Source organism: Hipposideros armiger, unplaced genomic scaffold, assembly GCF_001890085.2.
Source record: "Hipposideros armiger isolate ML-2016 unplaced genomic scaffold, ASM189008v1 scaffold_1051, whole genome shotgun sequence".
NCBI classification, from domain to species: Eukaryota; Metazoa; Chordata; class Mammalia; order Chiroptera; family Hipposideridae; genus Hipposideros; species Hipposideros armiger.
This window is the reverse complement of record NW_017732401.1, coordinates 249,259-275,623: the sequence shown is the minus strand read 5'-3', so window position 1 is coordinate 275,623 and position 26,365 is coordinate 249,259. Positions and strand designations below refer to the sequence as shown.

The 26,365-nt window shown below is 37.8% G+C and overlaps 1 protein-coding gene and 1 pseudogene across 6 annotated transcripts in view; both read right to left on the bottom strand.

Moving 5' to 3' along the window:
* Positions 1-15,759, bottom strand: part of KIF20B (kinesin family member 20B) — a 72,955-nt gene extending 57,196 nt beyond the window's left edge. For all 6 annotated transcript variants that reach the window (XM_019631893.1, XM_019631894.1, XM_019631896.1 and 3 more), the window contains exons 1-8: positions 15,680-15,759; positions 11,902-12,049; positions 4,548-4,634; positions 4,335-4,451; positions 3,719-3,857; positions 2,965-3,149; positions 1,309-1,345; positions 604-831 (exon numbers count right to left, since the gene is read on the bottom strand). In XM_019631893.1, the coding sequence (XP_019487438.1) occupies positions 604-831; positions 1,309-1,345; positions 2,965-3,149; positions 3,719-3,857; positions 4,335-4,451; positions 4,548-4,634; positions 11,902-12,048 (940 nt within the window). In that variant the 5' untranslated portion in view covers position 12,049; positions 15,680-15,759. The remainder of the gene's footprint in view (positions 1-603; positions 832-1,308; positions 1,346-2,964; positions 3,150-3,718; positions 3,858-4,334; positions 4,452-4,547; positions 4,635-11,901; positions 12,050-15,679) is intronic.
* A 5,341-nt stretch (positions 15,760-21,100) lies between these two features.
* Positions 21,101-21,600, bottom strand: LOC109376123 (60S ribosomal protein L32 pseudogene; annotated as a pseudogene).
* Between the last annotated feature and the right edge of the window lie 4,765 nt (positions 21,601-26,365).

Sequence of the window (26,365 nt, the reverse complement as noted above, 5' to 3'; positions counted from 1 at the left end):
AATTAAACCTACAAAATTACCTACCTGCGAGACATTGCAGATTACACTTCATTAGTGAATCCGGAAATCAAGTTTATTTAGTCAAAACCAGAATTTTGTAAAAATGAAGTAGAACACAGAAAACATGAAAGTACATTCCTTGTAGTAAGAGTAAGCATAATTAATGAAACTTTTGAGTTGTAAGTATATATACAGGTACTGGGTCACAAGGTTATTAATATGTATATATTTCCTACTGTGATTAGTGGCTTAAAAATGTTGGAAAGATACCACTGTGAAAGAACAGAAACATTCCCACAACTCCAAAGTTTGGACAGTTACAAAGCAGCAGCATAATATGAGTATCAACATGCACCGCTTTTCCCATGGCTCAAAATTCAATCAATGATGCTCACTAAACACAATGCATGCTAAAATAGACCCCTTTTATAGTCAGGTTTAATTAACATAACAAAACGTACTTCCAAAGCACAAACTTCACTTATTATCTTGATGTTAATAATCAGTAATAAACTTTCAATTTGTAGTTTGCTTTCCTATAGCTATAACAAAGCCTAGAAAGGAGCTTCACAGCAATAAAATAAAACACACTCATTAGTATACCTTTTATAAAAGAATAGCCCTTTATGTCTTGGGAAAGGCGAAGCATCTTTCTCTTTTGGAACTTGGACGACACAGGAGCAAACAAGTCATAAATGCATTCATTATAAATCTCAAAGAAAGAAACCCACAGAGAATATTTTATATTATTATCCATATTCAAGCTATCTTGTTCACAATCTTTCAAGGATTCTTCAAACTCTGGGATATTCAGAGAGTTTGTTAAACTTCCTACAAAAAAAAAAGGAAAATCACAAAATTAAGCAACTGACTAAAAAAAAAAAACCAATAGAACAGATCGAGACTCTTACACTTGAAAAACTCGGTATCCTTGATCTTTTTTGACCAGCAATGTTAAACACCTTTTTAACCAAAGTAGATGTAAATAATATCTATCTATATTAACCAAAGTTTTGCTTCTTCTTATCTTTTCTTTTTGAAAATATACTAATGAACTAAACTGAAATTAAATGTAAAGGACATTTAATTCTACATGAATTCAACATGGAAGTTACAACCAGTGAAAGGGATATCTGTGATATTAAATCTAAATAAACTTTATAGTAACTGACATTTCATATAGTCATGTACCATTTTCCAAGTATTATTATGCCATTAAGGAAATTAAATCACAAGGAGTGGTTCAAAAATCAAAAGCTTTTCAAACGTATTTCATACAGTCAACATTTTAAAGATAAAAACTCTTACCATAAAGAGTATCATAACTGTCATTCTGCATAACAACCTAAAAAAGAAAGATCTTTTTTTAAAGCTAAAAACCATTTTTAGTTAAGGTTAAATAACCAACATGTTAATTACCTATCCAAATAAGTCACAAACCAAATCACAACCTTTCATCTACTCAATTTAATGACTTCTGTCTATTAATTTCTTTCCTAGTTAAATAATACATGCTCTAGTTTAAAAATGTGGGAAACTACAGAAGAATATTAAAAATAATATCATCATATATAATTCCTGCCACTTAGAGGCAGTTACTATTAATATTCCCTTTTATTCTTTTCTCCGAACTTATAAGCTTTTTCTCTGTATAAAATTTTTTGTAAACATTTGGTGACTACATAACTAAATAAATGTGTAATAACTTAATTATTCTCTATTATTGAACACTAATTTACAAGGGTTTGTCAGTAAAAAATAATACCAAGATAAACATCTTAATTTTGTTCTTCTGCATTTTAATTATTTCCTTAGGATATATACCTAAATTTTAACTGGTAGAAGAAAAGATTAAAATTTTTTAAGTTCTCAATCTTAATAGTTTGCCAAACTGTTTTCTGGAAACACACTTAAAATCAATGTATAAAAATGAGTATCTCATTTGTAACATTTTAAATTTCATAGGCCAAATAATATTTTGTTTTAACTGGATAATTTGTTAGGGAAATTTTTTTTAATTATAAGTGACTAATTTTCTCTATGAATTATCTATGCAATTATCCACCAATCTCCATAATTTTTGCTTAACTTTCAGCAAGCATAATCATGGACTCTGAACTTTGAACTCCACTAATCAACTTTTTACTACCTTGAAACCCTAATTTCTAAATGTGTTAAAAAAGAAAATCCCCACCAATATTTTGAAACATTTATAAAAACCATTAATTTTTAACAATCTTGAATAGGACAAATGTCTGAAAACATAACACAAAACCCAGGAGGAACAGGAGTAATAAATAGACAAGTATAACTTTATTTAAAAATTTTTTCATTCTGGCTGCTGGCTATACACGGTAGCCCATGGCAATCCACCTGCCATCGCCGGCGACTCACGGCAGCCCAGCTCCAGGTTGAGCTGTTGTTCAGCATCTTAGCTGTACAGGGCAGTGTCACTGGCCCTCATATGTGGGATCTGAACCGGGGCCCTCTGGCATCCCAAGCCAGCTCTTAACCAACGTGCCACTCAGCCGACCCAAATTTTGTATATAGAGAAAAATATCATAAAGGATACTTTCCAATCTGTTAATAGTGGTTTTCTCTTTGGAAATGAAACTATAAGAAATTTTCACTTTTTATTTTTCATATTCCTTTGTTTAGATTTTGTGTATACATATTAGTTTTACAATTAAAAGGATTTTAAAAAATCATTACATAAAAAGTACAATGCTGTTTCTGCAACAACCAAAAAAGATTTCAGAACAATTTACATTTGTTTTGTTTAAACATTTCTGCTGTTTGCAGAATACAAAATAAGAAGGATGTTTTCAAACAAGTTTTTAATACTCTTCTCAAAAAGACAACCACAACCACCACACAATGTTCCAATATAGGCTTACACAAACTAAAGAGTTCTATAAAAGGTCATGATTTATATATACTTCACATACTAAAATACTTCCATACCTCTTTAACTTGCCGAAGCAATGCACTTTTGCTAGCAACTTCTTCTTTCTCTTGGTCTGGTGATAACCGTAAGAATTCTCTGGATCTATGTGGTTTAAGGTTCATTTTTGTATATAGTCTCTCCTGAAGACTATCAAATAATACATTCAAAGTTCGAGGCAGAATGCCAATATTTTCTTCTGTGCCTGTGAAAAGAATTTTTATTTTAATACTCTCTCAGAGTATTAGGAAAGCAAAAAAAGTCCCTGGATTAACAAGCCTCCTTTTATACCACCAATAATGCAGGAATAAACAGCTAAAACAAAAGTGACAGAAGTTGAAGGATTACTCAGTTTATCACTTTGGTCTTCACTGTATAATGGGATGTTTTTATCAACTATTATTCTAATGCAAAACCTGAAATTTTACATTCAGATCAGGCCACAGATTTGTAATCACGCTTAATCACAAAGTATAAAAGTAAAATGAAATATAAAGTGTTTTCTTGGTTATCAATGCTTAATTCACTATGTCACATCAATTATTTTTCTGAATTTTTATCATCTAATTCTTTAGCATACAGGTAAAGTAGTTTTACAAATGAATTAAATCAATCTGAATTAAAAGCTATCAGCAATACATACTCAATTATGCTATTACTATTAAAAAATAGAACAAATGTACTAGGTAATGGAAACATAACTACATTCAAGTATTATAAAAATGAGTGAATATTAGTGCTTTCTTTCTTTCCAGCAAAAATAAAACATTTTACCTTGAAATGTATATGTTTTTCCTGAATTGGTTAGCCCATAAGTAAAAATCAGCCGACTCTGTCCATTCAAGAGGTCTTTTACTGGTTGCATAATGCAACCCTGGAAGAATTCCTTCTGTGTAGTTTCTGGACCAAAAACCTAAATAAGCATTTTTTAAAACAAATCTTTTTAGAAAATTCAGGTTAATATTCATCGTGAATATATCCTATAGCTCATGTTTTTAAAATTTTTTAAATCATTTTATGAGATTCACTCTTAAAATAGGTGCCATATCCCCAACTCCCACAAATATACTTGATAGCTTACCTACTCTCATAAAGTTCTCAAGATATAAATCTGACCCAACCAAACAAGTATTCATCTAAATTCTGAAAACAATCTTTCTTAAATATATATATATATATGAATTATACTGTGATTTATTCACTTCCAATATATATATTTATAGATCTGAAATTTGAGTCTTACCCTTAAGAAAAAAATACTAGTGCCTAAGGTCTAAGTTCCATAAGACAAGATGCATAGAGTTAATTATATACAATATGTAGCAACTTAGCCTAAGCCAAGTATTTTTTCCCCTAAAAGAAAAATCTTTAGTTTGACATGGGTACTTACCTTGGAAAAACTGAATTTCTGTGCCATCTGCCCAGAACTTTTCTCACTTAACCGAGAGAGAGTACTTTGAGGATCTTTCAGCAGAACAGTCTGTGAGTCCAGCATATGCACACAGCCCTAGAACAAACAAAAATTCCATGATAAATAAAAACAATGGTATTTTGCCCATTTAATGAAGGTAAAATGGTAAAACCCAATTAAATCAACACAAACCTCAGACTCATGTTCTTTTTCAGACTGTGTGAATGGTCTTATTCGAAGACAAACCTGGAGATAATCTTTGGATTCCAAAGTGTTTGTCTAAAAAATGAAGAATAAAAAAACTGTATTTTAAAAATATAAAATATGGCTTTTCAGAGATTATCTTTCTTTAAAGCGACTGATTGTTACATAACAATCTTAGATTATACAGAACCTCTATGCAGTGATTCTTCTGTTTTAACCATTTTGTTTAAAAAAAAACCAAATCTCTTTTTAAAAAAAATATAAGATTCAATTTCCTCTGCCTTCTATATTTATATTTGAAGTTCACAATGAACCTTTTCCCCATAAAATCCTAACCTTTATAATTAAATACAAATAACAGGGCTCAAAATCACTAAAACAGAACTCTAGAATAAATCACAAGTAACTGAAATAGTATATTAACCCAAATGCTCAATTCCATCATGCATTGAAAAATTTTTGCTATATAGCACTGTCTTTACTCCTCCCTTTGGGGAAGAAATGAGCCTAGTTAATTTTTTAAAATAATTTTAAAGAAATGTTTAAAATTATTTTTAAAAGTAAAAAGGAAACAATTATTTGAAAAACACAACTGAGTGAAAAAGACCTGAGAACTAGAAAATCAGAATGAACCTTTATTTATTTTTATTTTTCTTTTAAGATTTTTATTGGGGAATTGGGGGATGGGAACAGCGCTGGGGAATTATTTGGGGAAGGGGAACAGACAAGTGCTGTCCTTTTGTTCTTCAGTCTAGTTGTGGAGGACTTCGCTTCACTGGCCCAAGTTGGCACCATCATTGCACTCTTCCTGGGCGAGGCAGATCAGTCGCCGGCTTCTGGATGGCTGCTCACTGGCGGCTGCTGGCTGCTCACACTGGCTGCTGGCTACACATGTTAGCCCATGGCAACGCACTGCAGCAGGAGCTGCAGCCTACGCCATTGCTGGTGACTCATGGCAGCCCGGATTTAGGTTGAGCTGTTGTTCAGCATCTTAGCTGTGGAGGGCAGTGTCACTGGCCCTCATATGTGGGATCCGAACCGGGGCCCTCTGGCATCCCAAGCCAGCTCTTAACCAATGCGCCACTTGGCCGGCCCCAGAATAAACCTTTATTAAAGAAATTTAATTTATTAGATTGTCGGAAAAGTCATGATGTATTTTTTTCCTAAGTTTTTCGTTGCAAAAATGCATCATGACTTTTCCGACAGCCCAATACATTCAAATAAAATAATTCCACAAAAAAACTCCAAGCCCTAGAAATTCACTGTTAAATTCTCTCAAATATTTAAGGTTATAATACAAATAAATAGTAGACAATCTCTTTAAGAAAATAAAGTACACTTCTTTAACTAATTCTGAGTGTGACATACCTTGAAACCACAAAGTGATGAAGATGTCATCAAATAAATTACACAATATCCCTAATTAAGGTAGTGCAAAAATTCCCTAATAAAATGTTAATAAAAAATAATATATCCTAACCAAATATGGTTTATTGCAGGAATGCAAGGTCAATTAAGCACTCAAAAATTAATTAGGGGGCCAGCTGAGTGGCGCGATGGCTAAGAACTGGCTTGGGGGCTGGCCGAGTGGCACGATGGTTAAGAACTGGCTTGGGATGCCAGAGGACCCCGGTTCGGATCCCACATATGAGGGCCAGTGACACTGCCCTCTACAGCTAAGATGCTGAACAACAACTCAACCTGGAGCTGGACTGCCATGAGTCGCCTGCGACAGCAGGTGGGTTGCCATGGGCTACTGTGTGTAGCCAGCAGCCAGCGTGAGCAGCTTCAGCCGCTGTGAGCGGCCGTCCAGAAGCGGTGACTGATCTACCTCACCCGGGAAGAATGCAATGATGGTGCCAACTTGGGCCAGTGAAGCACCGTCCTCCACAACTAGACTGAAGAACAAAATGACAGCAACTTGTCTGTTCCCCTTCCCCCAATAATTCCCTGGTGCTGTTCCCATCCCCCCAATTCCCCAATAAAAATCTTTAAAAAAACATGAAAAGAAACTTTTTATCTCTAATAGATGCAAAATAAGCATTTGAATGATGATGTGAATTTGACATATCAACATCCATTCATAGTAAGAGTTTTCTGCAAACTGGAATAGAAGGGAACTTCCTTAACCTGATAAAGGGCATTTACGAAAAACCTACAGCTAACATCATACCTAACTGAAGAAGATTGAATCTGAGTAGCAAGACAGGGTTTTCTGCTCTTACCGCTTCTATTCAACACTGTATTAGATGTTCTGACCAATGTAATCGGGGGGAAAAAAAGAAAGAAAAGAGAAGAGAAAGAAAAAGAGAAGAAAAAAGAAATGAAAAGGAGGAAAAAAAAGAAAAGAAAGGAAGAAAAAGCATCCAGATTAGAAAGAAAGAAAGCTGTCTTTATTCATGGACATCATGAACATCTACGTACAAAAACCCAACAGAATCTACAAAAAAGTTACTAGAACTAGTAAATGAGTTTAGCAATAAAGCACGATACAAGATCAATATGCAAAATAAATTATCTATAAACTGAGAAGAGTCAGAAATTGATTTTAAAAAGCAATACCATTTGAAACATCAAAAATTATGAAATAACAACTAGACTGAAGAACAAAATGACAGCAACTTGTCTATTCCCCTTCCGCCAATTCCCCAGCTCTGTTCCCATCCCCCCAATTTCCCAATTAAAAAAAAAATCTTAAAAAAAAATTATGAAATATTTAGGGATAAATCTGACAAAAGATGTAAAAGACCTATACACTGCAAACTACAAAACACTGCTATTAGAGACCAAAATAAATGGAGATAACACACACCTTGTTCACTGCTTGCTAGACTCAATATTGTTAAAATGTCGATTCTTCCAAAACTGTTCTACAGATTGAATGCAATCACAACTCTTAAAAAAAGTAATCTGGTGGGCTAACACTACCTTATTTCAACATTAATTTTAAATAATCAAAATAGTGGAGTGTTAGCAAAAAGACAACTAGATCAATGAAACAGAATTTTCAGAAATAATCCCCCACATCTAAGGACATCTGATTTATGACAAAGGTGCAAAGGACATGCAGTACAGAAAGAATAGCTTTTTGCAACAAATTGTGCTGGGATGACAACTGAATATCTATATGCAAAAAAAAAAAAAATTTAGATACACACCTCACACTGTATATAGAAATTAATTCAAAATGGATCATAAACCTACTAAATGTAAAACTTGTAAAAGAAAATACAGAAGAAAACCTTTGTAGTCTTGAGTTGGGCAAAGATTTCTTAGATACAACAGCCAAGCACAACCCCTAATAGAACAAACTGATAAAATGGACTTCCTCAAAATTGAAAACTTCTGCTCTTCAAAAAATACAAAGGGATGAAAAGCAAGCCATAGCCTGGGTGAAAATATTTGCAAAGGACATATCTGATAAACGTTGTATCATGAAAATATAAAGAACACTTAAAATTCAATAAGAAAACCACCAACCCAATTTTTTTAAATGGGCAAAATATTTAAATTGACACTTCACCCAACATACACAAATGGCAGCTAAGCACATGAAAACATATTTAACATCACCAGCTATTAGGTAAATGCAAATACCAATTTGATACCAATACGTACCTATTAGAATGGCTAAAAATAAAGACTACCCAGAATGGCCAAAATAAAAATGCAGGAGAACACAGTTGGAAGACTGACATTACCTGACTTCAAGACATAGTATAAAAAGCTACAGTAATCAAGACAGTGTGGGGTTGGCAAAAGAACAGAATCAATCAATAGAACACAATATAGAGCCCAGAAATAGGTCCTATGAATATAGGCAACTGACCTTTGTAAAAGCAAAGGCAATACAGTGGAGCAGAGAGTAATTTCAACAAATGGTGCTGGAATGACTGGACATCCACATGCAAAAAAATCTAGGCAGACCTTATCATATCCTTCACAAAAATTAACTCACAATGGATACAAACCTAAATGTAAAATGAAAAAACTATTAAAGTCCTAGAAAATCTAGATGACCTTGGGTTTGGCAATCACTTTTTAGATTCAAGCCGAAAGGCATAATCCATGAAATAAATAATTGATAAGCTGGGCTTCGTTAAAATTAAAAATTTCTGCTCTTTGAAAGATATTATTAAGAGAATGAAAAAACAAGCCTCAGACTTGGAGAAAATATGTGCAAACAATATATCAAATAAAGGACTGCTATCCAAAATATACAAAGAAACTCAACAATAAGAACACAAACAACCTGATTTAAAAATGGGCCAAAGGGGCCAGCCAAGTGGCACATTGGTTAGGAGTCAGCTTGGGACGCCAGCTCTGAGCAGCAGGGCCCCGGTTTGGATCCCACAGGAGGGCCAGTGATGCTGCGTCCTCTACAGCTAAGATGGTGAACAACAGCTCGACCTGGAGCTGGGCTACCGTGAGCATAGGCTGCAGTGGGGCTGGCTGGCAGGGGGCGTGGGCTTTCCTGAGCTGCCTTGAGCCACTGTAAGCAGCCATCCAATGGCCAGCAACCCATCTGCCTCAGCCAGGAAAAGCGCAATCATAATACCAACACGGGCCAATGAAGCGACATCCTCCACAACTGGACTGAAGAACAGAAGGACAGCAACTTGTCTGTTCCCCTCCCCCAATTCCCCAATAAAAAATCTGTAAAAAAAAAAAAAAGAAAAATATATGTGCATATAACAATCTGTACATAAATGTTCATAGCTTTGTTTGTAGTGGCCAAAGTAAGCACAAATGTCTACCAGCAAGTGAATGGATAGACAAATTGTGGCGTATCTATACCATGGACAGTAAAAAGGAATGACCTACTTTTTACATACAACATGCATGAAACTCAAAATAATTATGCTGAATGAAACGAGAGCTGCACCCCCCCCAAAAAAAAGCACATAACTTTATGATTCCATTTATATAAAATTCTAGAAAGTGCAAATTAATTATACTGGCAGAACACTGATCAGTGGTTACTTGGAGATGTGATGTGAGGGAGGAATTACAAAGAAGCACAAAGAAACTTTTATGGGTGATGGAGACATTCAGTTTGGCAGTTTCTTATGAACAAATACGCACTTTTCACTGACCCACAATCTCTAGTCCTAAGTACTTAACCAAAAGAAAAGAAAACACAAGTTCATAGAGAGGCTTGCACATGAATGTTAACAGCAGCATTATTTTTCAGGGCCTAAAAATGGAAACCATCCAATGTCTACCAAATTGTAATGTAAATAGAAATGTGATATATCTGCACAATGGGCTACTGTTTAGCAATAAAAACTAACAAATTACTGATACATGATGCATGATAAATCTCAAAAACACTCTGCTAAGTCAGGAGTCAGCAAGTTTTTTTCTGTAAAGAGCCAGATAGTTAATATTTTAGGTTCTACAGGCCCCGCAGTCTCTGCCACAACTACTCAACTCTGCCATTATAGTGCAAAAGCAGACCTAGAAAGAAAACCAGTGGGTATGGCTAATATGTAACAAACTTTATTTATGGACAGTGAAGTTTAAATTCCATACAATTTTCATGTCACCAAACATTCTTCTTATTATTTTTCTTCAACCATTTAAAAATGTAAAAACCATTCTTAGCTTGTGAGCACTACAAAAACAGGCAATGCAAACAGAGGGCCATTGTTTATCGACCTTTGTGTTAAGTGAAAGAAGGTAGATACAAAAGGCTACATACGTAGGGTATGATTCCATTATATACCAAGAGGCAGTTATCCCTTCCTCCCTTCTTTTTTTTATTTATGATTATTAAATGAGCCAACGTTAAAGAGCCTAGCACATCGTGAGTATTAAATATTATTCTTTTGTCTATATTCCCTATACTCCTCTTTCCCTGCCCATCATTCTTTATAAACTGGGTTAGTCCATCTCTCTAAAGCATCAAAATTAACAATCCAGAAGGTAACAAACAGAATATAAATGAACTGAAAAGTAAATTACAAGAAAAAGTCTACAAAGGCACACAGCAAACATTACAGTAGTAGGGAGGAGGGTGGTAGAAGGACTTTTATTTCTTAAATACTACTGAATTATTTTAACTTACAAAATCTATTATTTTTTAAACTAAGGCCTGAAATTCCTGAAAGCATAGTGGAGTGTTTTACATTTTTGAGACAGTAACAATACTACCTGACATATGTTGAATACCATGAACTATTGGCTCAAACTAGTCCACAGTTTCAATACTAGATCACACTATTTTTTTTTTTTTTTAGCTGAGCCATCCTGCTACCTATTGGCAGCTCAGCGGCTGCTCAGCTCGGGCTGGACTCGAACCGCTGTTGCTCAGAGCTCAAACTCTTGAGCGAGCTCTTAACCAACTGAGCCACTCGGCCGGCCCTATTTTTTTTTTTTATATATCTTCGTGAAGATGAAATTTTCAGTAGTTACTGTGACAAAAAAGTATTCCCCTAAAACAATGAAGAACAGGAAATAAGGGCGGCAATGTTTAACCTGATTCCAAAGCTTGAGCAATTGTACAGTGCCCAAAAGGTACACATACCCCATTAATAAATAACTGTGATAATAGAAGAATGAAGTTAAAATTGTTTTTCTTTTTTACTTAAATTTTTTTTTAAATGGCTACTAGGTTAGGTCACAGTTAGTTATTAAGATAAGAAGTGTGGGGGCTAAAAAGAAAATTTTCCTTCCACCTTCTAAGTTCTTCTAACTGGGCTAACAATCGACTTAACAGAGACAAACTGACAGGAGAAAATGTCCAAGTTTATTATATGAATGTACATTTGAGAGTCTATAAGAATATGAAAACCTCAGAGGCATCGGGCAGTTCAGTCTTACATTACAGAAAAAGGAGAAGAGAACAAGGATTTCAAAGGGGAAATAGACTCTGTAGCAAACAAATTCCTGCTAGGCAACCCAGAAACAATGGGACAGAGAAGGGTCTAGCTAACAGGTCCCTGCTTATATCCTTCCTATCTATCATACTTAATTCAAATTAGGTTAAGGTGAAAATCCTTAAGGTGAGTATCTTAAGATTCCCTTCCTAAAGCAGGCCTCTCCATCTGAATTACCTTAGGTTTGAAACGGGGAGGGTCAAAGGTTCTTTGGATTTTTCTTCAATCATTTAAAAATGTAAAAGCCATTCTTAGCTTTTGTCTCTTAATAACCAGCTTAAAATCAATATCCCAAAAGGTTCATCTTGAGGTGGCAAGACTGTGGTCCCCTTCAGAAGGTTGCCTTAAGCCTACAAAGTTTGGAGATCTCTGCTCTAGTTGTACCTGTCTGCAAGTGTATGTGTGCCATACAAATTTCCACTCAATCATGATAATCAACATAATATTTTTCTTGTACTTACCTCAGTGCTTGAAGCAGCTAAGGAAAATTCACGAGAGAGATCAAGCTTAATGCTGTCAAAATTTATTCCCCAAGGCCTTGCAACTGGATCAGCACTAACAACATATGATGGTCTAGGCACTCCATCTTGATTTAAATTAGATTCCATTCTGCAAGAATAACAGCAATTTCTTTAGACATCCTTAATAAATCAACATGTAAGCCACCCATAGTTTAAAAAGTCTGAGTCCTACTCAACACTTCCCCCTGTATAACTAGATTTCCAGAGAGGGAAAATATTAGACTGCTTTATTGGAGACAGCCTACCACTATTATTCATATGACCCAACCTATGAATAGATTCAGCAAGAGACTTCATGAGCAAAGGTAATCCACAAAGTAAGACAATATAAAACATTTATATGTCTGCCTGAAATCCTCTCAGAAATCAAACAGGAAGGGTGGAGTAAATACCTTGTGTTATTTTAGTTATTTAGTGTCTTCTGGAGAACTTTACATATACACAATGTTTTAGCTTTTAGGAGTTAAACTTAGTTACCCGGACACTTTCAACTGAATTCTTCTAAGTAATGCAAGTGTAAAGGGAAATTTAATGTATATGAACATATTCAAAACAGTACCTGACACATCATAAATCTTAAAAATTAAAGGTGAATATGGAATAATGCATCAGTAAACTATTAAAACTAAATGAAACATCAAGTTACCAAACTTAAAGGTAAACTTAGGGGTAACCTTAACTGAAAAAATATTAACATTCAAATATTTACTGAGAATTACTAGATGTCATAAAATCAGGGAGAAAGAGAGCACCCAGCTGTTCTTTGAGAGTACATATACGAAATATCCAGAACAGTGACTCCCAAAATTGGGTTCCTGACTCAGGAAAGTAGTAATCGGCATCCACAGGTGTTCTATAAATGAGCCAAAGATGGCACCTGTATATTCGTACTATGTCGTTTAGCTCTTCACAGCAGGCCAGAAATGTTAGTTCAAAAACCCACTGAGGTGCTAACTCGAGTTTTACACTTCCATTTGTTTTAATATACTCAAATAAGCTTATTTTTAGCCATTCAGAGCTTAACTCCTTTGCACATCCCATGAAACTGCATCCTGCTATCCACAGATAAAACCCAGGGCTATAAAGACCCCACGCCACTCTGCCCTTTGGAGTTCTAACCCAGGGACTCCATGCTGTGCTGCTGACAACATCACTTAGACACTTTAAGTCCCCTTTCTGATTCTCCTCTCCCTTTTCCTTGTTCTCATGCCCTCACCCTTCTAACTCGTGGCCCTTCACTCTAGTCTCTGGCAGGTTTCATGCTATGGGACTTCTCTTGCATGCAACCTGTCAAAATGCTACCCCAATAAAGCTCCTTGTGTGCTCCTGCCACTTTGTGTCATATCTTTTTCCTTGATAAGCCCTGAAATCCCCAAACGCAATACAACAGGTTGTTTTTGATTTTCGTAAATTGCAAAAAAGACTAAAGAAATTATACATTTACCTTCAACAAGGCCCAATAAAGTACATGATCAACCAGCCATACAACCAAACAAGTTTAATATCTTTACTGCTTTTGTTTTTATTGTATAATCAGTGATGTCATGAAAATGAGGAAGTTACTTAAATGCAGTTTGATACAATATTTCAAACATGTAACTTATGGGTGAAAATGAAGAAAAAGGGTATCTTAATTTAGAGTAAAACATAGCCACTGATCTAGAACATAGGGGAAACACTTGCAAAAATGTGAAAATACTGGCATGACATTTCATGACTCAGATTTCATGGAAATGCCCAGGAAACTGGAAGGTAAGCTTCATTCTTTGCCCTCTATTAATTTTTGTTTCAATTCCTCCCAAAAAAGTGTTGATAAATCTTTTATAAAATTAATGAATTAAAAATATCTGTACCTTTTTAAAAAAAGTAAGGTTATAGGGCTGGCCGAGTGGCACGATGGTTAAGAACTGGCTTGGGACACCAGAGGGCCCCGGTTCGGATCCCACATGAGGGCCAGTGACACTTGGCCTCTACAGCTAAGATGCTGAACAACAGCTCAACCTGGAGCTGGGCTGCCATGAGTCGCCAGTGATGGCAGGTGGGTTGCCATGGCTACCGTGTGTAGCCAACAGCCAGCATGAGCGGCCAGCAGCCTCAGTGAGCGGCAGTCCAGAAGCCGGCGACTGATGTGCCTTACCAGGGAAGAGTGCAATGATGGTGCCAACATGGGCCAGTGAAGCAACGTGCTCCACAACTAGACTGAAGAACAAAAGAACAGCAACTTGTCTGTTCCCCTTCCCCCAATTCCCCAGCACTGTTCCCATCTGCCCAATTCCCCAATAAAAATCTTAAAAAAAAAAGGTTATAGATTCTACTTGTTCATGTGCTCTGTTTTCAATGAATACACTGTTTCTTAACAATTATAAAATTGTTGAGGTGTACTGTCACCCTGTACTTTTAGTTAAATTTTACCTATGTGTGGCCTCCCTAACTAGACAAGAAATTTCTCAAGGGCAAGGACTGTTTTATACTACTTTGTATCCCCTACAATAAATTCAGAGATGTATGAGTGATAAAAACGCCATCGAGTGACTTAAATAATAAAATCCTCTATTCCGGAAAAAAAAAATTGGTCCTACTTTTTAGTGATATTATCTTTAGCAACAGCAGGGCTGAAGACCTCATTTCTCATTTCAGAAAGCTGTTGCCATGACTGAAAAACTGTGTCTTTATATTCCCTCCAGTGAGATTCCATGGTTGAAGACTAGTGAAAAAAAACCAAAAATCTGCTACTGAATGAGGTTTATGAATGTCATCAACAAAACATAGCCTCAAAAAAAGTCTTCATAACTAATTGATGAGTTTGCAACTTGAAGTGTTGGGTCTCAGATATCTAATAAAATGTATACAGTGCCACGCTTCTTCTGGGTAAACATGCTACCTTGTTTTAAAAGACATAAACCTGAATTTGATCACCTTCAGTTCAGCAAGGATTGCTGAAGGCATGAACGTGTGTCAACTAGTTCTTCAGCAAAGAAGATTAGAGTTGCGTCAAGCAGGAATCACTGAAGCAAGAGGTGAAATGAGATGAGGGAAATCTAACCTGGGCGATGACAGCAGTCATTGCACTCGTCACACACACCCACTTAAGCTAGGCACTGCAAAGCCCAAGAACAAGCCACAGGATGGTCAGCAGCCTGGTAATAAATGCACAGGCGGCCACAACAGGGCTCCCTCCAGAAAAGAGGCCATGTACCTGCCAAGCAAAGTGCACACTTTGGGGACTCAGGAAAACTGGTGTGGCAATAGAGACCTGCGCCTCAACAATAACAGCAGCAACAACAATAAAAATATGAATGACTGCAAACATTTAGTAACTGCTACATATCGGCATGTTTCTAACAACTTTACATATCATTTTATTTTCACAAGAGCTGGAACAGGTAGGTACTTTTATCATTGCCCCTTTTTAACAAATAAGAAAACTGAGGTCCACAAAGATTAAATACATTGCCTTGCGTCACTCAGCTAATGGGCGGTGGAGACGAAATTTAAACCCTAACCCAAGTAATAAGGCTCAGTCCTCCGACACGCACCGGGTGCCCGCCTAGGCGCACCCCCATCTTTCCGCAACCCAGCTCCTGAGAGTAACCTCAGGGGCTCCAACAGCCCCGTGGGGAGATATTCACACTGCCAGAGCCCTTTCCCCGCCTCAGGCCTGATAAGTGCGCAGTCACCCATCTCCTTCCTCTCACCATCACCCGGGCCACCTCCTCACCTGCAAACGTTGCCCGGCCTGCCCAACCTAAGAACAGCCCCGCGAAGTTTTGGTTTTCAAATTCAAACAATGGCGGCCAGGCCACCGCACTGAACGCTGGGAGTGGGCGGGGCTTCCGGAGCGACGCCAGGGAGCGCCGCAGGCTCGCGACGTAGGTTTCCCACCGGCTCCTGGACCAGGCTTTCAAAATGGGGCGGACCTCGGGACGCCAGGCTACCAATGGGCGGAGGGGCTGGTGGGCGTCCCGCGAGGAGAGTCGGAGCTTCCAGCGGAGCTGGGCGCGCCGTGCGGGCTACTGCGCTCTCTTGTGGATGCAAGGTGTACCACCCTCTGTTGGCGGGGACGCAGATCTTGGATATCATCCTGGATGGAGACAGTCTAGACGTGGCGAAGGCCCCGAGGTGAGGCCGCTGCCACCACACTTAGCACCGCGACTCTCCTAGGGACGGGTCGAGGAATGGCTGCCTAGTCACCTCCTGCATCGGGAGAGCCACCTAGAACGAGCCGCATCCCGAGGGTCACTTCCTTCTTCGCTGCATGACCCTACCTGTCGTCCACAGCGACCGCAATGAACGAAAATAAATGTTTCCCAAAATAGATTCTTGTAAGCATTTTCTCTCTCTCTTCCTTTTTTTTCTTTTTTCTCTTTATGGAGATAGAAAGCAGCTACCGCTGCGAGGCGCTGTACTGTGACAATCTAAATTCATGCATAGGCAAGGTCTTGGCGGTGCCCAAAGTGCTAGTACATCCTTCTCTGCTGCAAAAGCGATCGTCTTCTCTTGAGTGTGGTGCTATGACATTCATATGACAAGCATTTACTACTTAGGCCGTCTCTCCCTGCTGTACTTCATTTTGAAGAAAAATAACCGCTAGCGTTAATTGAGCGTTTACCTTGTGCCAGTCATGGTGCTAAGCTTATGAAATGCATTGTCTTACTGATCCTGAGAGCAGCCCTTTGAGGTAGGTACTGTTATCCCCATTTTACAGATCTGGAGGAAACTGAGTTCATATGGTTAAGTGATTTGCTCAAAGGCATATGGGTATTAATGGTGGAGCTGGACTTTAAACTCAGCTAATTGACTTTAAGACCCACCCTCTTACATGTGGTCTTACTTTCAACTACTTGCTCAGTAGCATACCTAGTTTGATGAGCTTACTGTCTCCCTTATTTTATATATATATATATATATATATATATATATGTATATATATATGTATATATATATCCCATAACCTCCCCCTTCCCTCACTACCCAATATCTCCTATTCGGTTCGCCTTCTTTCCCCACAAAATAATCATATTTGAGGTGAGCCAGTTTGGAGTACAGAAGAGGATGCAAGACCAGGAGTAAAAATGAACAAAGAATAGATGTAAAAAGGAAGAAAGGAGGAAAGATGAAATAAAAACTTTTCCTGTTCAGGCTGGAACTCAAGTATTTAGTAGGCTCTATATCTAAGTCTCCATTGCTCCTTCAGGCAAATCTACCCCTAAATCCAAGTTTCCTGTCATACCTCATAATGCCTTTATTGCTTTTACCAGCTGTTGAACCCTCCAGGGACTACATTTCCTTCTTGTTCAACAAATACTTATTGAAAACCTGCTATGTGCCAAACACTAGGTTAGGAGTTGGGAAAACAGTGGAGGAAAGAGCAAAACAGACATTAACCCTCAGGAAGCTTACATTCTAGTGGGAGAGGCAACCAGTTAAAACATATAAATCATTGAGAAATTACAACTGTAGTGAGTAGTTTGAAATGTGCTTAGAGTCTTAAGATTATGTCCCAGGGAACCTGAGCAAATGTTTGATCTAGATCTCCAAGGGTCATTAGGATTTAACTAGGTTTTGTTTCTGTTTTTAAAGATAAGGGGGTGATGGTGGGGGGGGTGAGCATTCCAGGCAATGGGAACATTAACGCCAGGCCTGGAGGAAAGATAAATACAAAATCCAATGGATTCCCTGTCATTTTATTCTAGCTCCAGGAAGCATTCCACACAATTGAATGTTTTATCCACACAGTTAAATGTTTCAGCCTTGAAACACTCTTCATTTGGCTTCTGGGTCAGCAAAAGGCCACCCTCTCGATGTTTGCTTCTAACATCATTGGCCACCCATCTTAGTCTGCTTTTCTATCTCTTGTATCTAAGCTGTAAATATGGGAGCCCTCAGAGCTTGGTTCTGAGTTCCGCCTTTTTCTCTCTACAGTCTTCCTCTTGTCAACCCCATCAACTCCCATGGATTCAACTATCTTTGTATAGGTGATGCCTATCCTCCCCAGATCCCTCTTTTGAGCTCCAACTAGATGCAGGTATCTAAGTACCCACTTAACATCTCCATTTGGATGCATAACAGGTATCTCTAACTTAACATATTCAATGTGGGACCTGATTTTTCACTCCAAAACCCAAATCCTCTCCTCCCTAATGTCCATCTCAGGAAATGACACCACCAGTTATCTACCCAGTTACTCAAGACAAATAAAAGAATCACCTCTGAGTCCTCTTTTTCCCTCCCCACCCTCATCCAGTTCATAAATATATCTGTTGTACTTCGGTGTTATAAGTGAAATAAATACTCCTTAACTTTTTCATTGCCCGGACCACCACAACCTCCCGACTTGTCTTCCTGTTTCAGGTCCTGCTCTCCTCCACACCATTTTTTATAGAGTCACCAAACTAATCTTCTGAAAATGAAAATGATTATGTCACTCCCCAGCCTAAGTCCTTTAATGACTTTTTAGAATAAAATTGTATTTACATTGTTAAGGGAAGAATTGTTTTTATAATAATAATTTATACTGTTAAGTGCAAGAGAATACACAAAGTACACTAACTTGTGTAAGAAATGAGAATATATATCACATTTTACCATATTTTTGAAGTGATAAATACAAAAATTATAAATCAGAAAATTAGTTGAAAATGGTTACCTATAGGGGAGGGGGATGGGAATGTTTTGCAAGGATTAGTAATCTGAGTAACTTTTTAAAAAATATAGTTTTGGCTTTTCAAAAGAATTTAAACTAATGGATATAAAAGCAAGCCTTAAATTTTAATACAAAGAAAGAAAACCTAACCTGTATATCAAATTGTGAGCGTAACTATACAGAGAAAAATTTTGTTCAATTAACTTGAGCACAGTACTCTTATGTACTGCAGTTATGAATTGTAAGAGTGTAAGAGCAAAAAACAAGTGCCAAGAAATCAATGTTTTTGTTTAATAGGTTTGATGTTGAAAGGGGTTTTAGGGTAGAATTTTGAAACCATTATTCATGTGTCATAGGAAAAAGTAAATGAGTAAATATATTCATGTTGCATGTTGTTTGGAACCAGTGTTCTCACTATGGGAAAGAGAGATAACAAATACAGAATTACAGAAGGTAAGGGAGAACCCCATAGTGTTGGATTTGAATTGGAGGTAGTAGAATGAAGTCATGATTTGTTTGTTTGTTTATCTTAATTGGGTCCATTGAGAGGGACTAGAGACATTGAGCCCTGACACCCCAATAACAATGAGCGTACTTAGCACCAAACCACCTAAATGGCTTCTAAATCACTAAAAGGAACCAGTACTCCTTGGAGAGAAGGCTGACTTTAGGTCAGGAGCAGGAAAATTACAAAGTGAGGCTGGAACAGTATTGTCAAAAAGTCAAGAAATCCTTAGCGTTTAATGGGGTCATATCAAAAGGACACTGGACCTGGCTTAAAAGGACTTTCACTGACCATGTTTTGAACAATTTGAGCATCCAAAAGAATAATGATTGTAATAGGTTAAAAGTGATTTAATTCTTTTTAAGTCCTCTTCCTGAGAGACGGGGAAAGCAAATAAAAATGAAAAGCTCTTCATTACACAAAAATGTCAGTTAATGAATGCAAAAGGAATAATAAATAGAAAACCCCCACTTTGCAATTCCCAATGCAGAAGTAAATATAGGTAAGGTTTATCAATGAATGCTACAATGGATGAAAGATGTTAAAACCATTGGCCGAAAGTTTGTGGGGAAACAGGACGTTAAATCTCAAAGAATCACCCTAGAAATTAATTCTTAATTAAAAAGGGAAAAGGTCATTTTACAATGTAGAGATTTATTAGACATACCTTAACCAAGTGAGGAAACTTAGCATCACCAATAATGGGACAATCTATCACCTGATACTATTTGTGCCAGAAATGTTTAACCTGAATCTAATCATGAGGAAACAGAAAAAAAAAAAAGAATGTATAACATTTTATAAGACAAAAATGTCACTGTCACTGTTAGGGGAAAAAGGAAAACAAAAACAGGTGGAGAATTGCTTTAGTCAGGAGACAAAGAAACATTGCTAAATGAAATTCATGAATCTTTATTGGCTCATAGATTTCAAAGAAGTCAGTATGAAAGACATTTTGTGGACAATTGGAGAAATTTAAATATGGACTACTTATTAGATGATACTGAATCAGTATTAATTTTTTTGCATGTGATAATTTGTGACTGTGGAATGTCTTTGTTTTTGGAAGATACTTGCTTCATTATTTAGCAGCAAAGTGTCACAACATCTACAACTTACTTTCAAGAGATTTGGCAAAAAAAAATACAGAGAATGTGAGAGAGAACAAAAGAATAGAAAAAACAGAGGATAGAACAAAAAAAGCAAATGTGGCAAAAAGTTAATAATTGGTGGGTCTAAATAAAAAGTATACCGGTGTACATTATGCCACTCTTTCAACTTGTTAAAATAACTTTGAGGTTTTCTAACATAAAAAATTGAGGGAAAATTTTTTCTAATTCTTTGTAGCGGACAGCCAGGCCCCGCACCATCAGGTACCTGCCAACCTCACTCCCCTTAACTTTATGCAGTAAGTTGACCTGCTCTGCATACCTCAAACACACCAGGTTCTTTCCAGTGTATGAACCTTTGCATAATTTATTCCCTCCACATGAGTTCTCTCTTCCCCCTTCATTCTATGGCTCACTTCTCGTCCTCCTTTAGATCTCATCTAAAATATTACCTTCTTAGAGAAAACTTCCTGACCATCTTATCTCAAGTGGGCTTTCTTTTTTATTTACAGGCTCAATTCCATCTTCATACATATTACCACTAGCAATTTATATTTGTCTGGTGTTGTCATTGTTGTTCCCTTGCCTCCTAAAGTTTAAGTTCCATGAGTCTAAGAACTCTGCTTCTCTTGGTCATTGATGCATCCTCCGTGACTCTATAAGTACATGGTGATCAAGACAGATTTGTTGAACAATGAGTGAAGGCTGATGTGCCTGGAAGGGGGAGACCATGGGAAGGGACAGGCAAAGGCCAGATTCTACAAGACTTAGCTAAGCGACTGAATTGGGTCCTTATTCTAGGAACCATGAGAAACCACTGGACTAAGTCTGAGCACTGTACAATCCAGTTTGCCTGTTTTTTTTCCCCCCAGGGCAGAAAAGCCAGATGGAAGAATTTTATGGTTTTATTAAAACACAATTTGCACACAAGCTGTCTATTCATTTTCTTCACTGCGCAGTCTGGCATTGGGATTGGTGACGCTGACGGCCAGCTGGGCTGCCCTTTCCACAATGGCTTTGCAGTTCTTGAAGGAGACGTTGTGAAAAATCTCAGCACAGTAAGATTTGTTGCATATCAGCAGCACTTCAAGCTCCTTGACATTGTGGACCAGGAACTTCCGAAAGCCACTGGGCAGCATGTGCTTTGTTTTCTTGTTACTCCCATAACCAATGTTGGGCATCAAGATCTGGCCCTTGAATCTCCTGCGCACCCTATTGTCAATGCCTCTGGGTTTCCGCCAGTTACGCTTAATTTTGACATATCGGTCTGACTGGTGCCGGATAAACTTCTTGGTCCTCTTTTTGACGATCTTGGGCTTCACGAGTGGTCTGAGGGCAGCCATGATACAGAGTAAAAGATGAGCGCCACCTCCGTAGGCAGCGCAGAGGAAGAGAGGGACGAGTTGGCCTCTGTTTTAAAAAGGTTGATCTCCTGGAGCAGAGAATGGAGGCAGCCGAGGAAGATGCTGTTAAGCCAGTTATGAAGCTGCTGCAGCCATCCCTGCAAGACATGATAATAATGTGGACTTGGGAGATGGCAGAGCAGATGCAGAAAACTGGATAGATTTCAGAGGTATTTTGTCCTACGTTTTCCATTTCAGCAGCAGCCACCGAGTGTTTCCTTAGGAAAACAGAGCCAACTTGATTGGGAGATGCTTAAGATTTAGTCCCCATTTAAAACAATTCTATCTGTGCCCTTGAAGTGAGCATAAGATGAAAAGATTAAGTTACATCAAGCTGGTTTCCTGCCCTGGTCACAGCCTCTACTGGTAGCAATAGTTAACTTTCTATATGGCAGGTACTATTCTAAGCACTTTATACTCATTTAATCCTAACAGTAATCCTATGAGATATTTTGTTATTATCCCCAATTAACAGAGGAGGAAAGTGAGGCATGGAGCTATTCAGGAAGGTAAAGGTTATCTACTATATAAAGGTGTTAAAAGTTTAAACCAGGTCATATTTGTAAAATGTTTATAAAAGTACAACACCTGGCATGTGTTAAATAGTAACTTCTTAAATTTGTATAATCAGTAAACAGTGGAATTGGAATTGGAATCTGGGTCACCTGACTCCAGAGTCTATGCAGTTAACCACTGCATTTGGCTGCCTCTCAAAGTGTGAACCCAACACACCTGGAATTATATTAAAAGAACACTGAGTACATAACTCCTATTGTAAAGCCACCCCCAAAAACAGGACTAAGGTAGCTAGTTTTTCAGTCCAAAAAAATGAGTATATATTGATTACAAAGGCTTGAATAACAGATTTAAAAAATATATTTATCAAGCATCTGTACACGTCAAATGTCTCTACTCTTATGAAACCTTTAGTCTAAAAGCAGCCTTTCTCAATCTAGGATTCCAGGGAGAATTAATCCCTAATTCCTTAAGGCATCCATTGCATGTAATATATTAATTTCTTTCTTGTGCATCTAGAATTGTACTACTTCTGTGCTATCCTGAGAAAATTGAGAACAGTCACACGTTTTTTTAATGTCTCGTGGTTTATATGAGGAACCCCATGCACAATTTCCAAACAATATGACAAATGCTATGATAGAAGTGTACAAGAACTGATAATAGCAGGGTGAGTATAGCTTAAGAGTAGCACCTCTGGGCCGGCCGAGTGGCGCGATGGTTAAGAGCTGGCTTGGGACCCAGAGGGCCCTGGTTTGGATCCCTCATCTAAGGGCCAGTGACACTGCCCTCTATAGCTAAGATGCTGAACAACAGCTCAACCTGGAGCTGGGCTGCGGTGAGTCCGCCGGCGACAGCTAAGTCATAGGCTGCAGCCCCTGCTGCAGTGGGTTGCCAGGGGCTACCATGTGTAGCCAGCAGCCAGCATGAGCAGCCAGCAAATGCCGTGAGCAGCCGTCCAGAAGCCGGCTGCTAATCTGCCTTGTCCAGGAAGAGCATAATGACGGTGCCAACTTGGGCCAGTGAAGCAATGTCCTCCACAACTAGACTGAAGAACAAAAGGACAGCAACTTCTCTGTTTCCCTTCCCCCAATTCCCCAGCACTTCCCATCCCCACAATTCCCCAATAAAAATCTTAAAAAAAAGAAAGAGTAGCACCTCTGAAGTCAGATTTAAGTTTGAGTGCAAGCTCAGCCACTTATAGCAAGTGACCTCAGACAGGATTTTTAACTTCTTTGAGTCTCATAAAGTTGTGAAAACTAAAATAGCATGTGTGAGTTATTTAATACAGTCCTGATGCATAGTAGTTTTCATGATGGTGGTTATTTATATTAGGCCTGCTTATTAAGTGACTAGAATGCAAGCTCATTAATGTCTGTCTTGGACCACTGTAGCCCTGACACCTACAACTGTGCCTTGCACATAACAGCCATTCAGTAAATATTTTTTGATTTAATAAATGGCATCTACCATGGGAGATTTCTAAAAGTGGCATATAGGCTAAAATGAATAAGATTTGCCAGTGAATTGCAAAGGGAGGCCATTCCAGGCAATGAAAACCTATAAGGCAATGAGAAAAAAGACAAGAGCACACAAAAGTTTCCCAAAACTGTAAGGAAGAAGTGTGACTGTGAGTAGAGCTAAAATGGCTAATGTCAGGAGATGCAAAAAGCAGGCCTAGATCTTAGAGGGCCCTGTAGAACATGCTCAAATAGAATTAGATTCTGTAAGGCATAGAAGGTTCTAGCCAGCAGAGACATGGAGGGAAAAGTGGAGGAAGAAAAGCAACAGGAAAGGTTGTGGCTATAATATCTCAATCTTACAAAGCGGGAGTCAGAGATGAAAGAACAGGACGTGGAAGTTTATTATTTATAGGTGCAAAGGTAGCCAGCAGAGAAAGAATAAATTACCATAACTCTCTGTTGAGCTAAATGCTGATCTGTCATTGTAGGAAGTAAATAGATAATATCTATGATTAATATTTGAAAAATAACATTAGTAGCATGTTACTCAAAGATATGTATAGTAACTGCCAAAAAACTGAAAACTTATAAGAATTGTTGCACTGGGAAGCAGGACTGGAGGTGTGAAGGGTGGGCCGTTTATAATAAACTCTTTGTGAATTTGTAATAAACATTTTTTTTTAAGATTTTACTGGGGAATTAGGGATGGGGAACAGTGTTGGGGAATTGGGAAAGGGGAACAGCCAAGTTGTTGTCCTTCAATCTTAGTTGTGGAGAGCGCAGCTAACTCAGCTCCAAGTCCAGTTGCCATCCCGTTGCCCGTCAGCAGCTCTTGGCCACTCAGCTCAAGGTGCTGTGTTCAATCTTAGTTGCGGGTGGTCGGAGCCCACCATCCCATGTGGGAGTCGAACTGGAAACCTTGTTGTTAGGAGCACATGCTCTCACCAGCTGAGCCATCCTGCCACCTGTTGGCAGCTCAGCGGCAGCTCAGCTTGGGTGCAGCTCACTGGCCCATGTGGGAATGAAACCGGCAACCCTGTTGCTCAGAGCTCACGCTCTTAACCAACTGAGCCACTCGGCCACCCCATAAACATTTTTTTTAATGTAATGTATCAAAGAAAAGAAGCATTTCTTGATTAAGCACTTACTGTGTGTCAGGCTGTAGGACCCCATCACCTCCTTAGTGACGGAGGCATCCCACCCCTGAGCCCGCAGAGATGACATCGTTGGCCATCTTTATAGAGCACGAAAATGGCACTTGCCTGAGAGCTTCTGCACTTTCTGTTTCCTCTAGCTCTTCTTTCCAAGTGTCTTTGCGTAACTAACCCCTCATTAATCAATGTTCATCTGAAACATACCCTCCCCAAAGAGGTTATCTTTGCCCACCCTTCCTGAACTTTCTCCCTTCGCCTGCCAAGTTGCTTTCTACATGAAACTCTCAGGCAGGAAAGAAAGGCACAGCACTAACATTTCAAGACCTTTCCTCAGTGCTCATAACTGAAAAACCACAACATTCCATTACCAAAATGGAGCTGCTTAAAACCAAAATGGCACTATTTGCAGATCATATCTTGCATTGTTTTGAAAATAGCAGAAGGTGGTGCTAGTAAACCTCACATACATATTCTTCAGCACCCGTTACACACTTTCTGGTGATTTTATCTTTTCCAAAGAGTTCTATTTCTGATGAGCTATTTCAAGATTTTTCAGAAGGAAGAAGCAGGATCAGGCCAATATAATCTTTTTATTTTAGAAAATATTGTCTTTATTGTATGCTCTTCAGATTTCAATTACTAGGGAAAAGAACAATGTCATGAATACTTTGATTATTTTTGGTTAAGGGAAACCATTGAATTAATGTAATTAATTGATAAGTGATGACAGCAATTTCGGTAAATCCCTCAAAAACTACAGTCTTTGCTGTATGCCAACAAGGCCTTAGTGATATTGGGAGGAAGGAAGGATGAGATGAGGGAGGGGAAAAGGAAGAGGGAAAAAGAAAGTAAATGCATTTTTAGATTCTTTTTTTGTTTTTATTCATCTAAAGGAATATTTCTGAGTCTTTAGTCACAGAGGTAATAGAATATTAGGGACATAAAGGGGCCTACAAATGCTTTGGTTCAACTTTCTCATTTTATGTGGGGAAAAACCAAGGCCCTGAAAAATAAATGACCTGCTCAACCACTCATCATTAGTGAGTGGCAGAGCCAGAATATGAATACACAGAACATAACCAATTTCTAAAAAATAGATACAAAAGAAAAAAATATCAAGTTATAAATAATTTGTATAGTATGATCTCATATTAGCAATTTAGAAACTAGCACAGTTTTTAAAAATGCATGAACAAGCTCTTCTGTAGCAATCAGAAAATTAGCATTGCTTTTTACTTCCTGAATTCCTTTTCATCCCATTTCCCCCTAAATTTTAAAATTTTACCCTAATGTAAGTTTTTTACCCTAATGTAGAAGTGTTTGTGCTCAAAAGGCTTTTAGAAAACACTTCTGTAGTTACCATAACAATTATTATTATTACACAGGTAGTTAAAATAATATATTAAATATTTTTTAATGACTAAATATTTACATTTTCAGGAATGTACCTCTTATTGAGATTAATAGGGATTTATTTTTTCATTAGTTCATGTACTCGTGGAAGAATATTATGTCTTAAAATGGCACAGAGTACCACTTCTACTCTATTGCTGGTTTTGATTTTTATAAGATGTAAATGTTAAGTTACTTCATACACAGAAAAATATAGGA